This window comes from Eretmochelys imbricata, chromosome 5, assembly GCF_965152235.1.
Source record: "Eretmochelys imbricata isolate rEreImb1 chromosome 5, rEreImb1.hap1, whole genome shotgun sequence".
Classification (NCBI taxonomy): Eukaryota; Metazoa; Chordata; order Testudines; family Cheloniidae; genus Eretmochelys; species Eretmochelys imbricata.
Window position 1 is genome coordinate 24,279,993 of NC_135576.1, and position 12,428 is coordinate 24,292,420.

Sequence of the window (12,428 nt, forward strand, 5' to 3'; positions counted from 1 at the left end):
CAAACAGCTGGTGCAAAACCATAAAATCCTTTTATTTCTAAGTAGCAAAACACAAGATTTGTCTTAATTCATATGTGTGGACTGCATTGTGAAAGAATTGTTCTGCTTCTCTTTGTGATACTAAAATTAAGTGATAATTTATTGTGACAAAGTTCCTCCTCTACTTTGGTGGGTATTGCGCTTATTGGCGGATTTGCTCGCCTTCGAGCTTCACGGCAGCCCTCAGTTTGGCAGTTTTCGTGAATCCACAGTCCAGGTCAACTCCTCCTGTGTCTGACCAGGAGCTGGGAGGTATGGGGGGAACCCAGGCCCGCCCTCTACTCCGGGTTCCAGCCCAGGGCCCTGTGGAATGCAGCTGTCTAGAGTGCCTCCTGGAACAGCTGTGTGACAGCTACAACTCCCTGGGCTACTTCCCCATGGCCTCCTCCCAACACCTTCTTTATCCTCACCAGAGGACCTTCCTCCTGGTGTCTGATAATGCTTGTACACCTCAGTCCTCCAACAGTCCACGTTCTCACTCTCAACTACTAGTGTCTCTTGCTCCCAGCTCCTCACACGTGCACCACAGACTGAAGTGAGCTCCTTTTTAAACCCAGGTGCCCTGATTAGCCTGCCTTAATTGATTCTATCAGCTTCTTGATTGGCTTCAGATGTTCTAATCAGCCTGTCTACCTTAATTGTCTCCAGAAGGTTCCTGATGGTTCTGGAACCTTCCCTGTTACTTTACCCAGGGAAAAGGGACCTACTTAACCTGGGGCTAATATATCTGCCTTCTATCACTCTCCTGTAGCCATCTGGCCCAACAATGTCACATTATAGATTCACTTTGCCCCTCTTGCAGACTCCTGAACACAGAGGATTTGTGGTAAGCACTCACTGCAAGATAAAAGAACAAGAGATAAGGAGAGTTTCAGTGCTTTGTGGTGGGTGGGCAGCTTGCTCAGGGAACACAACGCCTGTGCTGTTAAGTATGCTTGTTGATTTCTTTAAGTTCTTTTCATATTGTATTTCAAAATGCTACTCAGACTCAATTTTTAACAAAACTATGGGAAATTGCTACATGACATCATTCTGGAGAGCCCTCTTGTGGTGAGGGCCAACCTCAGCTTCCTCACAACACTCTTCAGCCTATTCCCACTGTAGAGGTGACGTGGCCCTCCCACTTGGCTGCCTCCTATCCCTGTAAGTGCCTAAACTCATTTGGTGCCTAACTTTCCACTGCCAAAGTTCCGTAGATACTTATGTTTTGGACCATGTGCACTGCTGCCCCACTCTAAATGCCCAGATGCCTATCTCCCAACTATGCTCCAGAGTGATTCACAACCCAGGGGAAGAAGGGCACATTTGGCCACCTAAGTGAGGTGCAGGGCCTAATCCTGTAGGCAGCCTCTGAGCATGCCTACCAGATCAGGTCCCATTCAAAACGGAGCGGGAGGAAGAGGCACCTTATAACTTTTAGCCCACTGGATAGAGTACTGGCCTGGAATGTGGAAGACCCAGTTCAATCCCCCACCTCTGCCAGAGGGGGAAAAGGGATTGGAGCACAGTGGGTCTCTCACCTCTCAGGAGCATGCTCAAACCGGTGAGTTCTGGGAGAGCCTGTAGTGCGACTGCCTTAGTCTCTCTTGTTGAAGCTGTTCCACTTTGGATTAAATAGTGATTGGAGCAGGGGGACTGGACCCAGGGTCTCCTACATAGGTGTCCTAACCACCAGGCTACAGATTCATTCCCTCGCTTGCTCACTCCCTGGCCCAATGACTGTGGATAAATACCTAAACAGTCATTGGGCCAGAGGGAATTATTCTCTAGTACTCGAACCACTGGGTTATAGGGTGGACATAACCTCCTCCTCCTCTTCCACATTCATTCCTATTTAAAGTTAGGGGCTGTGACTCTCAGCACTACAACACCTATGTCCCATCATGGATCCTACCCCGAGTGTCTTCCAAATCAGCTACAGATAACCATACTCAAATAACAGGGAACAAGCGAGCTTTGTGCTCAATACGCAAGTGGAATTGAGAGGCCAATAGTTTACATCCTGGTGCAGTTCTGTTTTCACAGAAAGCCCATTGATTAAAAAGGTCTGCTCTTTGTTCTATGCTGGTCTTGAATAACATGATCCAACCACATTTATTTTTGACTACGTCATGCAAAAGCAAGTCATCTGGGGCATTTTGGCCTCAAATCATAGTTTTTATTGAAATGGTGAATGTTTTACTGGGCTGTGCTTATTCTCATGATGTGCCTTCGGTTCCAAAGACAAGTACGTCAGTTTTTGAACAAATGCAGCCAACTATAAGATGCTTTTTCATTACTCTATCTTGTATATTTTAGAAGGTTTGAGATTAAAACTAACTTTGTTAGTGTCAGAACTGGTGAAATCATACCATCCAACAGCGTTAATCAAGAAGCAGGCATCAAAGGAGAAGCAACTGGTTCTCTTCTGATTATCTCTTTGAGGACATTGGCTTATTAAATATGAACTACACATTTCTACTTGACAGCTTTTAATTCAGTTACATCTAGTGACGGATGGGTCTGAATCCAGCATCCCTGAACCTGCCCAGAACTAGAGTTGCATTATGCGTCTCATTCCTATCACCATAATGGGTTCAATTTCCCTTTCCTCTCCTCCCCCACATTTTAGCTTTGTGGTTCATCCCCATTCCTTATTAAGTCTTTCTAAAATACTTAGTGACAACTGATCTGGGCTGCCAAGAACAGAGAAATTAACTGGCAAAATTAAAAGTCAATTCTGGGAAATGTTCCATCACATGAAAAATACCCTCCAAGGATTCATTGGAATAAGAGCTTTCTGTAAGTCCTCTTTCAACTGTCGGTTTGCAGTTTCACTTGCTCTTATCGTTGCTGTACTCTCACTGACTCAATCTAGCCTGGCACTGCTTGCAGCCATATATGTTGTATTATGATTTGCTTTGCTCACATTTCATTTATTCATCTCCCCAAAGTTTCCAGTTCCAGCCTATATTGAAAACTTTTCAAAAGATCAAGTCCTCCAAATTCTTATTCATGTTTCAGATTCTCTCGCCAATTTAAGACACTTGAGAAAACTTTTCTTTAAAGAGCTTAATACCTTACTCCGGGTTCCAGCCCAGGGTCCTGTGGAATGCAGCTGTCTAGAGTGCCTCCTGGAATAGCTGTGCGACAGCTACAACTCCCTGGGCTACTTCCCCATGGCCTCCTCCCAACACCTTCTTTATCCTCACCAGAGGACCTTCCTCCTGGTGTCTGATAATGCTTGTACTCCTCAGTCCTCCAACAATCAGTGTTCTCACTCTGAGCTCCTAGTGCCTCTTACTCCCGGCTCCTCACATGCACACCACAAACTGAAGTGAGCTCCTTTTTAAACCCAGGTGCCCTGATTAGCCTGCCTTAATTGATTCTAGCAGCTTCTTGATTGGCTTCAGGTGTTCTAATCAGCCTGTCTTAATTGTCTCCAGAAGGTTCCTGATTGTTCTGGAACCTTCCCTGCTCCCTTACCCAGGGAAAAGGGACCTCCTTCGCTTGGGGCTAATATATCTGCCTTCTGTTACTCTCCTATAGCCATCTGGCCCGATCCTGTCACACTTATCTTACATGACATGAAGGAACTGCTGTGCAGAGTAAGACAATATAGTTGAGCATAAGAAATGAAGTCCTTTCAAGGTTTTCTTTTGGAATTGTATTTTCCACTGTGCAGGCTTGCACGCAGATTCCAAATATTTGTATGGATAATGAGAAGCTATACTATACAGGATAAAAGCAGGGGATGACACACATGCTTCAAGGCATGAACCAACAACTTTCACAGAGGTCAGGAAGAAGTGTCACCAATGGTAGGGCATGCCATAATTGTCCACTATGGGATTTCTTGTACCTTCCTCTAAACCATTTGGTGCTGACCACTCTCAGAGACAGGATGCAAGGCTAAATTTGATCTGGTAGGGCAATTATTATATTACTAGCATAACAAATACCTTATTTTTGTTTTCAGATAATTTAATGCTGAAGTGCATACAATTCCATTTCTTTTAACAAATCATTTGTATAATACTTATAGTTAACAAAGCTATTTACGTTTCCTTACATGTTTTGGTTATATACTTTAGGGACTCAGCTGCATCCTCAGCTAGCATACACTGGCCCAGCTCCACTGAAGTAAATAGAGCTTCACTGATTTATACAAGATGAGGATCTGGCCCTCAGTCTTGCTTGCAGTAACAGAGTTGTGCACAGACCTAGCTTGTAAAACTGATTATGTATGTCGTATATGATTGATTGGTATGATAGCAGTTCTGGGAGCCCCAATCAGAGATTAGAGCCCCTTTGTGCTAAACACTGTTCAAATATGTACCATACCTTGGTTTAAATAACATGTGATCATAAACAAATGCCATTCTCAGAATGCTGAATGTTTCCCCCTCCTGCTCATGGGGAAATGTAGTCTAGTGGTTAAAGCACAAGATGGAACCACAGCTTGTAGGTTATATTTGCACTCCATCTTTGACTACTTATGTGGTAAGTCACTTAGGGCTTGTCTACACATGGAGTTATTCTGGAAAAGCTATTCCACTCTAAATTCATACCCAACCTTATATCAAAATGACTGTCTTGTGTGGACAAGCTCTTAAGATACAATCCTGCAAGGAGCTCTGTGTGGACAATCAGCCTGTCTACCTAAAAGTATCCTAATGTCAGAGAGCAAGGGACTCCCTGATATCTGGTACAGAGTTTCAGCTGGTGTGACCAGTTCAGTGTACCCCAACTCTTTAATGTAATAAACTGTATATGTATCATGGAAGGTATCACTGGAAAACCAACAACACACTGATAATTAATATTCTTGTGTGGGCTATGCACAGTAAATGCTCAAGGGCCCATAGAAACATGAAGAAAATGTGAGACTAAAATCTGTTTACCAGATAAGTCTGGGGAGTTTCTCCCAGACCAAAGACAAGCCAACACCTCCAGCCAGGTATCATTGGAATCGATTGACAATCACATGTCAAGTGGCCATTCATTTGCAGCAGAGGGGGCAGAAACAGATTACTTTGCATTATAGCAAACAACATTGGGGAAGAAACCAGCATGGAATGTCCTTAGCCACCAGATTCCATGTCTCCTTCCTCACAGCTTGAATTAACTTTATTGGGGGGGGGGAGTAACCTTCAGAAGAATACATTTCAAGGGTTCACTGGACTATAAAAGGCGGGGGGGCAAAGATCCTCAAGTGAGCTGTCACCTAAGAAGACACATGAACCAAGCACTTTGGGCTTTGTGGCAGATCCTGACCAAGGGGTAGGTCAGCCATCTTGCTGGAAGAAAGTGTGAGAAGAACCTTACTTTGAACCAAAACTGTAGTTTTGGTAAGCCTGAGTCACTGGAAAGCTTATTTTTACTTTAGTTCATTTGTGACCCTTTCTAACTTTATTCCTTCTACTTGGGATCACTTAAAATCTTATCTCCTTTAGATAATAAACTTGTTTTACTTGTAAACTAAGCCAACCCAGTGTTTTGTGTGAATCAAGGTGATTGTTAACTCCAGTTAAAGTGATAAGCTGAGCAGTTTGTCTCTTTAGAGGAGCAAACAAACCGTAATATTTCTCTGAATGGTCCAGGAAAGGGCTGGAAATTGCGAAGCACAGGGTTTGGGGAAAAGTTGGGACTGGGAGCATGTTGGAGTCACTTGGATAGTAGTGACCAAGGCTGGTGGAGACCAGAGCATAGTAGGCTACTGGAATTAGGGTTGCTGAACCGGAGTGGCTTAATACACAGACACTCCGTGCAATGCCTGTCTGCTGCCTACTAGTGACCAGGCTGGGAGCCAGAGCAGCAGAACATTTAAGGCACCCAGGGTTACAGGTCAGGCAGTGACATAATCCCTCACTAGTCTGGATTGCGCCCCACAACATGACAGACATCCTTTGCAGAAACCCATTGATTCAGTGGGGTTCCATGCAGACACATGGGTTTGCCTGTGTTGAGTGACTTGCAGGATTGGGGCCTCAGCCTCAGTTCCCTAAACTGATTCAGGCCTTCCCTCTCTCACAGAGTTGACACAAACTTCATTTATGTTTCTCAAGTTCTTTGAGATGTTCAGATGACTTTATAATGGCAAATGATTTGTAATATTAGCATTGTTTATCACCACACTCTTGAAGCTCTGTACATTTGAAACTCCACCTCCCTCCATGACACCTGTGCTGCCACAAATAATCTGAAATGAAAATAAAGCCCCTTCTCCCATTAAAATGGACAAAACAAGGCAAATACCAATTCCTTCTTTACCTAGACATTAAACTCACCTCTTCCTCCCTGTGATATTCTGCAATGAGGTTGAACGGGACAGTGTACAGAGTGCTGGACATGACTCCAAAGAGCGAGCACAGAGCCAGAGTAGAATATACCTTGGGAAACAGTCCAATAAACCCAGTGCCTATCCCAAAAAGCAGGTATCCAATGAAATAAAGTCCCTTTAATCCTACATAAGGCAGAAGAACTTTTTGCAAATCTGTGAAAAGAAAGGGGGGAAGGGGGGAAACTGTTGAGACTAAAAATAACCCAACCTAGTAATTGCAATAGTATTTCTTCCAAGCATTTAATTATAAGAGAATCTCTTTGACAAGCTGGGATGAAGACAAACAGATCCACAGTTTGACATCAGGAGCATTTGACATCAGTTTTAGACATTCCTGTTGGAGTAGAAGGCGGTATTACACAAATATCTGGAATTGAGAGCCAAGAGGAAAGGATCCACACAGGATTACAATAAGGCCATTTTATTAGATGCATAGTTCAGCCCCCCAAAAGTCTACTCACTTTTTTGCCTACAGAGAAAGTGAAAGCTTTTTTAACGTTTTTTTATATATATTATTCCCTTATCACCATGCCAAGGGCTAGTACGCAGATTTTTGGCCCTGGGCTAACACATTTACACAATGATATTGCAGGGTGAGATTCATTTTTATCGCAAGATCTTGCAATACACTGTGATGACTTTGTCTTGTGAGGAGCACAGGTGGGGAGAGGCCATGAAGAGATGGGCGACAGCTGCAGGATTGCTAGGTGAAACAAAACCTTAGAACTATCCTCAGCATATCCATTCTATCTCCAGCATTCGCCTTTGGGGTCATTTTTAATACTTATGGGCCACCTCTCCTGTTGAATAGTACCTCACTCCCTGAGTAGTCCCACTGCAATGGAATGAAAACTTGGGCTCAGAGCCACAAAGGGTAGGCACCTAAAACCCAGATTTAGGGTTTGGGCATCACTGTAATCCACAAAACCCCGTTCAGCTGCTACCTAACCTTGTAGGCCCCTGAACTCACTCGGCACTTACATCTCTGCTGTAAAAGTTCCCTAGGAGCCTGGACATTCGCACTGCTGCATCACTGTAGTTGACTGGACACCTCTCTCATACCTAAGCTTCAGTGCAATCCATGGACTGTAGGAAGGCACATGCTCCTCTGCCTACCTTGCCTGTGGGGCCCAATCTGGTAGTCATGCTCAGATAAATAGAGTCCCTGGACCCTAGGTCTCCCACCTCCTAGGTGTATGCCCTAACCACCAGGCTAGTGTCATTCTCCTTCTCTGGCACAGATGCTGGAGCTAGGGGTGCAGGGGGTCCTGCAGCACCCCCAGCTTGAGGCAGTTTCCATCATATACAGGGTTTACAATTTGGCTCAATGGCTCTCAGCACCCCCACTATACAAATTGTTCCAGCACTCCTATTCTCTGGCCTTGTTTACGCTGGCAGTGGCATGCAGGGTCTATGTAGCTACACGCTGTAGTGGAAAGCGGGCTGTGTCCACACTCACTGCGGCGTGTAGCTACATGGGTCAGTGAAAGGCTCTGGCGGGGGGGAAGAACGACACAGGAAGCTGCCGGAGCTTTTCCCTGCTGCCTTCTCTCTGCCAGAGCCTTTCCCTGCTGCTGGAGTCTTTCACTGCAGTGGGGAAAGGCGCCAGCAGCTCCCTGCAACAGGAAAAGGCTCTGGCGGTGGGGAGGCAGTGGGACACTACATTGCTAAAAATAGCAATGTAGGTGGCAGAAGCACTGCATGGCCATGCGGAGAGCCACGTAGGGCACACGCCCTAAAGTTCTGGCGCGTCGTCACACTACTCAGCTAAGCAGTGCCCATCAGCTACACTGTTATTGATACCCAGGCTAGAAGGGCGTGCAGCATCGGGACTCGACATGCCGCTATACGTGGACATAGCCTCTCTCTCTGACCCAGTGACTCAAAGTCTTTATCCAAAGTGGAACAGCTTCAAACTGGAGAGAAAGAGGATGCCCCACATCAGAATAGCTAATAGCCCTGTAGATAGAGCGCCTCTCCTGAGAGGTGGGAGACCCCTGTTCAGATCCTTTCTCCACCTTAGGCAGAGAAGGGGTTTGAACCTGGGTCTTCCACATCCCTAATCACTGGGCTGATGGTTATAAAGTGGGCAGCAACAGCACCACCATCCCTCCTTCTTCTGTGGAGTTAGGTGCATAAGCCACCTGACTTTAGGAGGGGAGGGTCCCAATCATGGACCAGGTGCCTTTCTCTGAGCGAAAGGTGAGGCTTAAGACCCACCCCTCTTGTCAGCATCTCCCATTAGCTAGCTAAGGTGCCGACTCTTTTGAATCACAGTTTATCTCTCCCCATTCATTGTATAGGAAGTCTGCACATCAGGCTCAGGCTTTGTGGATCCCATTTTTGTTCCTGTGATTTGCTAGATGCCCAAAAGTTAGGCATTGCCATGCCGAGGTCCCTTTGTGAATTTGGTCCTTGTAATATCTCTGAAAGGTTTTAATATTAAAAAACAGTAGATATTCTCTCTCATCGACAGAAGTTGGTCCAATAAAAGATATTACCTCACACACCTTGTCTCTCTAAAGTCCTGGGATCAACACAGCTACAATAACACTGCACAAAGTAGATTTTTTTTTTAAACATGGGAAACGATGTACAGTATCAAACCCATTCTAAAACACAGTGCCAGAGTACATTCCCAGGTACTTACAGGAATAGAGCGATGAAGAAATTGCATTGATGCACATGCCCCAACATCCAATCTCCACTCCTCTTTCATAGGTAAGGTAAGCGGTGGAGTTATGTGGTGCATAAGGATTTCCGTGGTATACTATCTGAAATACACAAAGTGCAGGTGAGTGCTCTGCATTCACGTAGAGTCTCAGGTCCAAAGGAACCTGAGTTCCCAGTGTAGGACCTAATACACTTCAGGCAGGGAGAGAACTAGAGACCAATCACACAACTCTCTGTAGCCTTCAAGCTGTGCACGACCATGCACTCTGTTTTTCTTTTCTTCTTTCCCTTCTCATTTCCATTTTCCATTTCCCTCCCTATTATTTTCTAACCTGTTCTTGCCTCTTCCCACCCACTGAGACTCTCCCTCCCTCCCAGATTTCCACCATCTCTCTCTTCCTCTTCTCAAGTTCCTCTCCCTTTTCCTTATCTCCCTCAGCTAGCTCCCCACAGTCCTTCTCAGACTTGCCTTGTGTCCCACCCTTCCTGTTGCCCTCCTCTTCTCTCTGGATTATCTGTTCTCTAAGGCTCTGTTTTCTCACTTTGCCTTTTGCTTCCTTTCTTCCTTGTCCTCCTCCCCTCCTCTCTTCCCAATCTGTCCCTCCCCTTTTTCAACCACTTATCTCCCTTCATTTGCCTACAGTCAGTCATTCTCAGTCCCTCTCTGCTGCAGTCATTCATTCTCTCTCTCAGACTCATCCTTACACTCACTCACCTATACATACTCTTCCTTCCATTCATTCTCTGTCACACTCATTCTCTTATTCACCTCTCACCCATTCTCTCCCATGCTGCCATATATTCACATGCACATTCCCTGGGAAACTCACACTCCCTCTCCCCTAGTGACACCTAGCAAATGGTTGGGGGCCAGAAGAAAACAGGCTGCTGGGTGGGAGGTGTTGGGATAAGCAGTGGGAAGGGCAGCGGCTGCTGGGGGTGTAGTCAGGAGCCTGACTGAAAAGAAGCAGCTGGGACCAGAGAGGCAAGAAGACAGGAGAACCACATGGGTAGGGTAGAGCACGGGGAGCCCCTGGTTTGGAAACTGCTTGGAGGAAGGGAGAGCCCCAGGGGCCCTGAAGGGAAGGAATCACTGATGGCAAGGAGCTGATGTCATGCTCCAGAGAAGGCATCACAGCACAGTCTAGAGGACATGGCAGGGGAAGCCTGTTCATAAAGGGGGCAAGAGGGCTGAGCTGCAGAGGGTTGTACTGCCGTAGAGAAGCTTTTCTGTTGTGCTTCCAGATGAAGGGTGCACATGGTGACTGCTACTCCAGTGCACCACAGCAGAGCCTATTACAAAGCAGCAGCAGGTCTCTAATTAGTACACCTTCAGTGAACAGCCTTACAGTCAAAGCAGAGAACGGGTGTGTTTGCAACAGATCTCTGTGCTTTGTTCTAAATAGTCACATGGGAACGGATGTCCTTGCAAGTTCCAGGAAACATGATTAAAATCATTATTTCATCTCTTGTAGCCAAATGTGCATCAAAAGGCAGGAGGGCTTTCCTCCCTCCCCCTCTGCTACCTGACAGATCTAGTTCTATAATGAGGACCTGAGGGCATTCATCTGTCCTTTACAAAACTCTCAGTCAGTTGTTCTAGCAGTTACTGACCCTGACATCATTGTCATAGCATAGGCAAGTGCTTAAAACAATCCCATGAGAAGATTATTTTGGGGGGATGTGAGGAGATGTGTACATATCTTACCTGTCCCATGAAGTCAGTGAAGAAGAGCATGTTGGAAAGGAAAGCTGTCCACCCGATGAGGTGGCTGATGCACAGACAGCGATAGTGGGAAGGCATGCTTAAAACTGCCTTCAGGAGGCATTTAATGGTCATCCGTGTCTGAACCTAGAAGGAAGCAATTAACAACAAACAACAACAACACGGTTGCTGCTTTGAAAACTAACAAAACAGCTGACAGCAGGTCAGCAAGGCCTCAGCTTTTTTCAGTTCTGGGCCTTTTCCGTTTGTTTCACTAGGAAGGGTCACTGCAATCTTGACGGTCCCTTTGTTAAGTTCAGTAACTACATATTTGTACCTTTCTTTTCTATTTGGTATCAGCAGAACTAGTGCATTGGTTAGCTGGCATTTAAGGAAGTCAATGGACAGACTCACAATGACTTTGATGGGAGCTGGAGTAGCCCAATACGGTAAAGTCTTTCTTGATATTAATATTACTATTTATTTCCAAATTTTCTGTCAAACTGTTTTTCAGCAGAAGATTGGGTTTTCGACTAAATGGAATTTTTCACAAAGTGTCAGAATTCACTTTTTCCTTGAAAAACTGAATAGCAGAAAATGAAATGTTTAATCTGAAAATCAAAATATTTCTATTGTGAAATGCTACAGTGGTGCCTCATGGGAGTCGTAGTTCAGGTGCCTCAGGTGTTCCCATTCTCCTCTATGGGCTGGTCTCCCCACCCAGACTTCAGCTCCCATCACACATTGCTGCCACGTTGCCTGTATACATCACCTCACCTTGAGGGGACACCACGATGCCTCATGGGACATGAAGTATAACCAGGGAGCTTGGCTTATAGAAAACAATGAGAGCACAGGGTACCTGAATTACAGTGTCCATGAGGCACCATGGTGGCAGTTCAAAATTTAAATAGTTTGGGTTTGGCCAAAATATTTTCCCCAAAACTCAAAATGTTCCATAGGGGAAGAAAAAACAAACCATTTTTCTGAACAGCTCTATTTATTTGTATTACAGTGGCACCTAGGGCCCCAACTGAGATCACGGATCCATTGTGCATTCAAGCACTGTACAAGTACACAATGAGAAAAAGTCCCTGGCCTGAAGAGCCTACAACACAAGGGCAGATTGTGTTAACATTATTTGTGTTGAGTAGTGTCTTATATCACAAATAACCAATGGAACTACCCAATGAGTGAGATACTACTCAGCATAGGTGTCACAATTTAGCTCTAAATAGACAAGAGGTGACAAATGGTGGGAGAAAGAAATATTATTATCCCATTTGACAGACGGAGAATTGAGGCACAGAGAGATTAAATGTCTGGCCCAAGCTTACACAATTTGTGGCAAAGCTTGAACTGAACCCAGATCTCCTGAGTACCAGTCCAATGCCATAACTACAAGACCATTTACAAAGAGAGGTTTTCTTACAGTCCACCTACAAAAACTGTTTTATGTGAATCTGAAATAGACTTTATGTTATAGGCATCGGTACCGTGGCTTATTTGTTTGTACAATGCAGAGCACTGTATTGGTGGGCACTAAATAATAAAACCCATGAATTTACCAAACAGCCAAAGGTTAGGCAATTAGGTTTGGCTAAAATAATCTTTCCCTCACTTATGTTTCTCCTGAAATCTTTGTAGCTAATTAAAAAACTTAAGTGGGCCAAAATCTGCCCTTTCATG

At 45.0% G+C, this 12,428-nt stretch overlaps 1 protein-coding gene across 1 annotated transcript in view; it reads right to left on the bottom strand.

Moving 5' to 3' along the window:
• Positions 1–12,428, bottom strand: part of SLC45A2 (solute carrier family 45 member 2) — a 32,355-nt gene that overhangs the window by 5,672 nt on the left and 14,255 nt on the right. The window contains 3 exon segments of the mRNA XM_077816239.1: positions 6,309–6,514; positions 9,012–9,135; positions 10,743–10,886. Coding sequence (XP_077672365.1) covers positions 10,756–10,886 — 131 coding nt within the window. The 3' untranslated portion in view covers positions 6,309–6,514; positions 9,012–9,135; positions 10,743–10,755.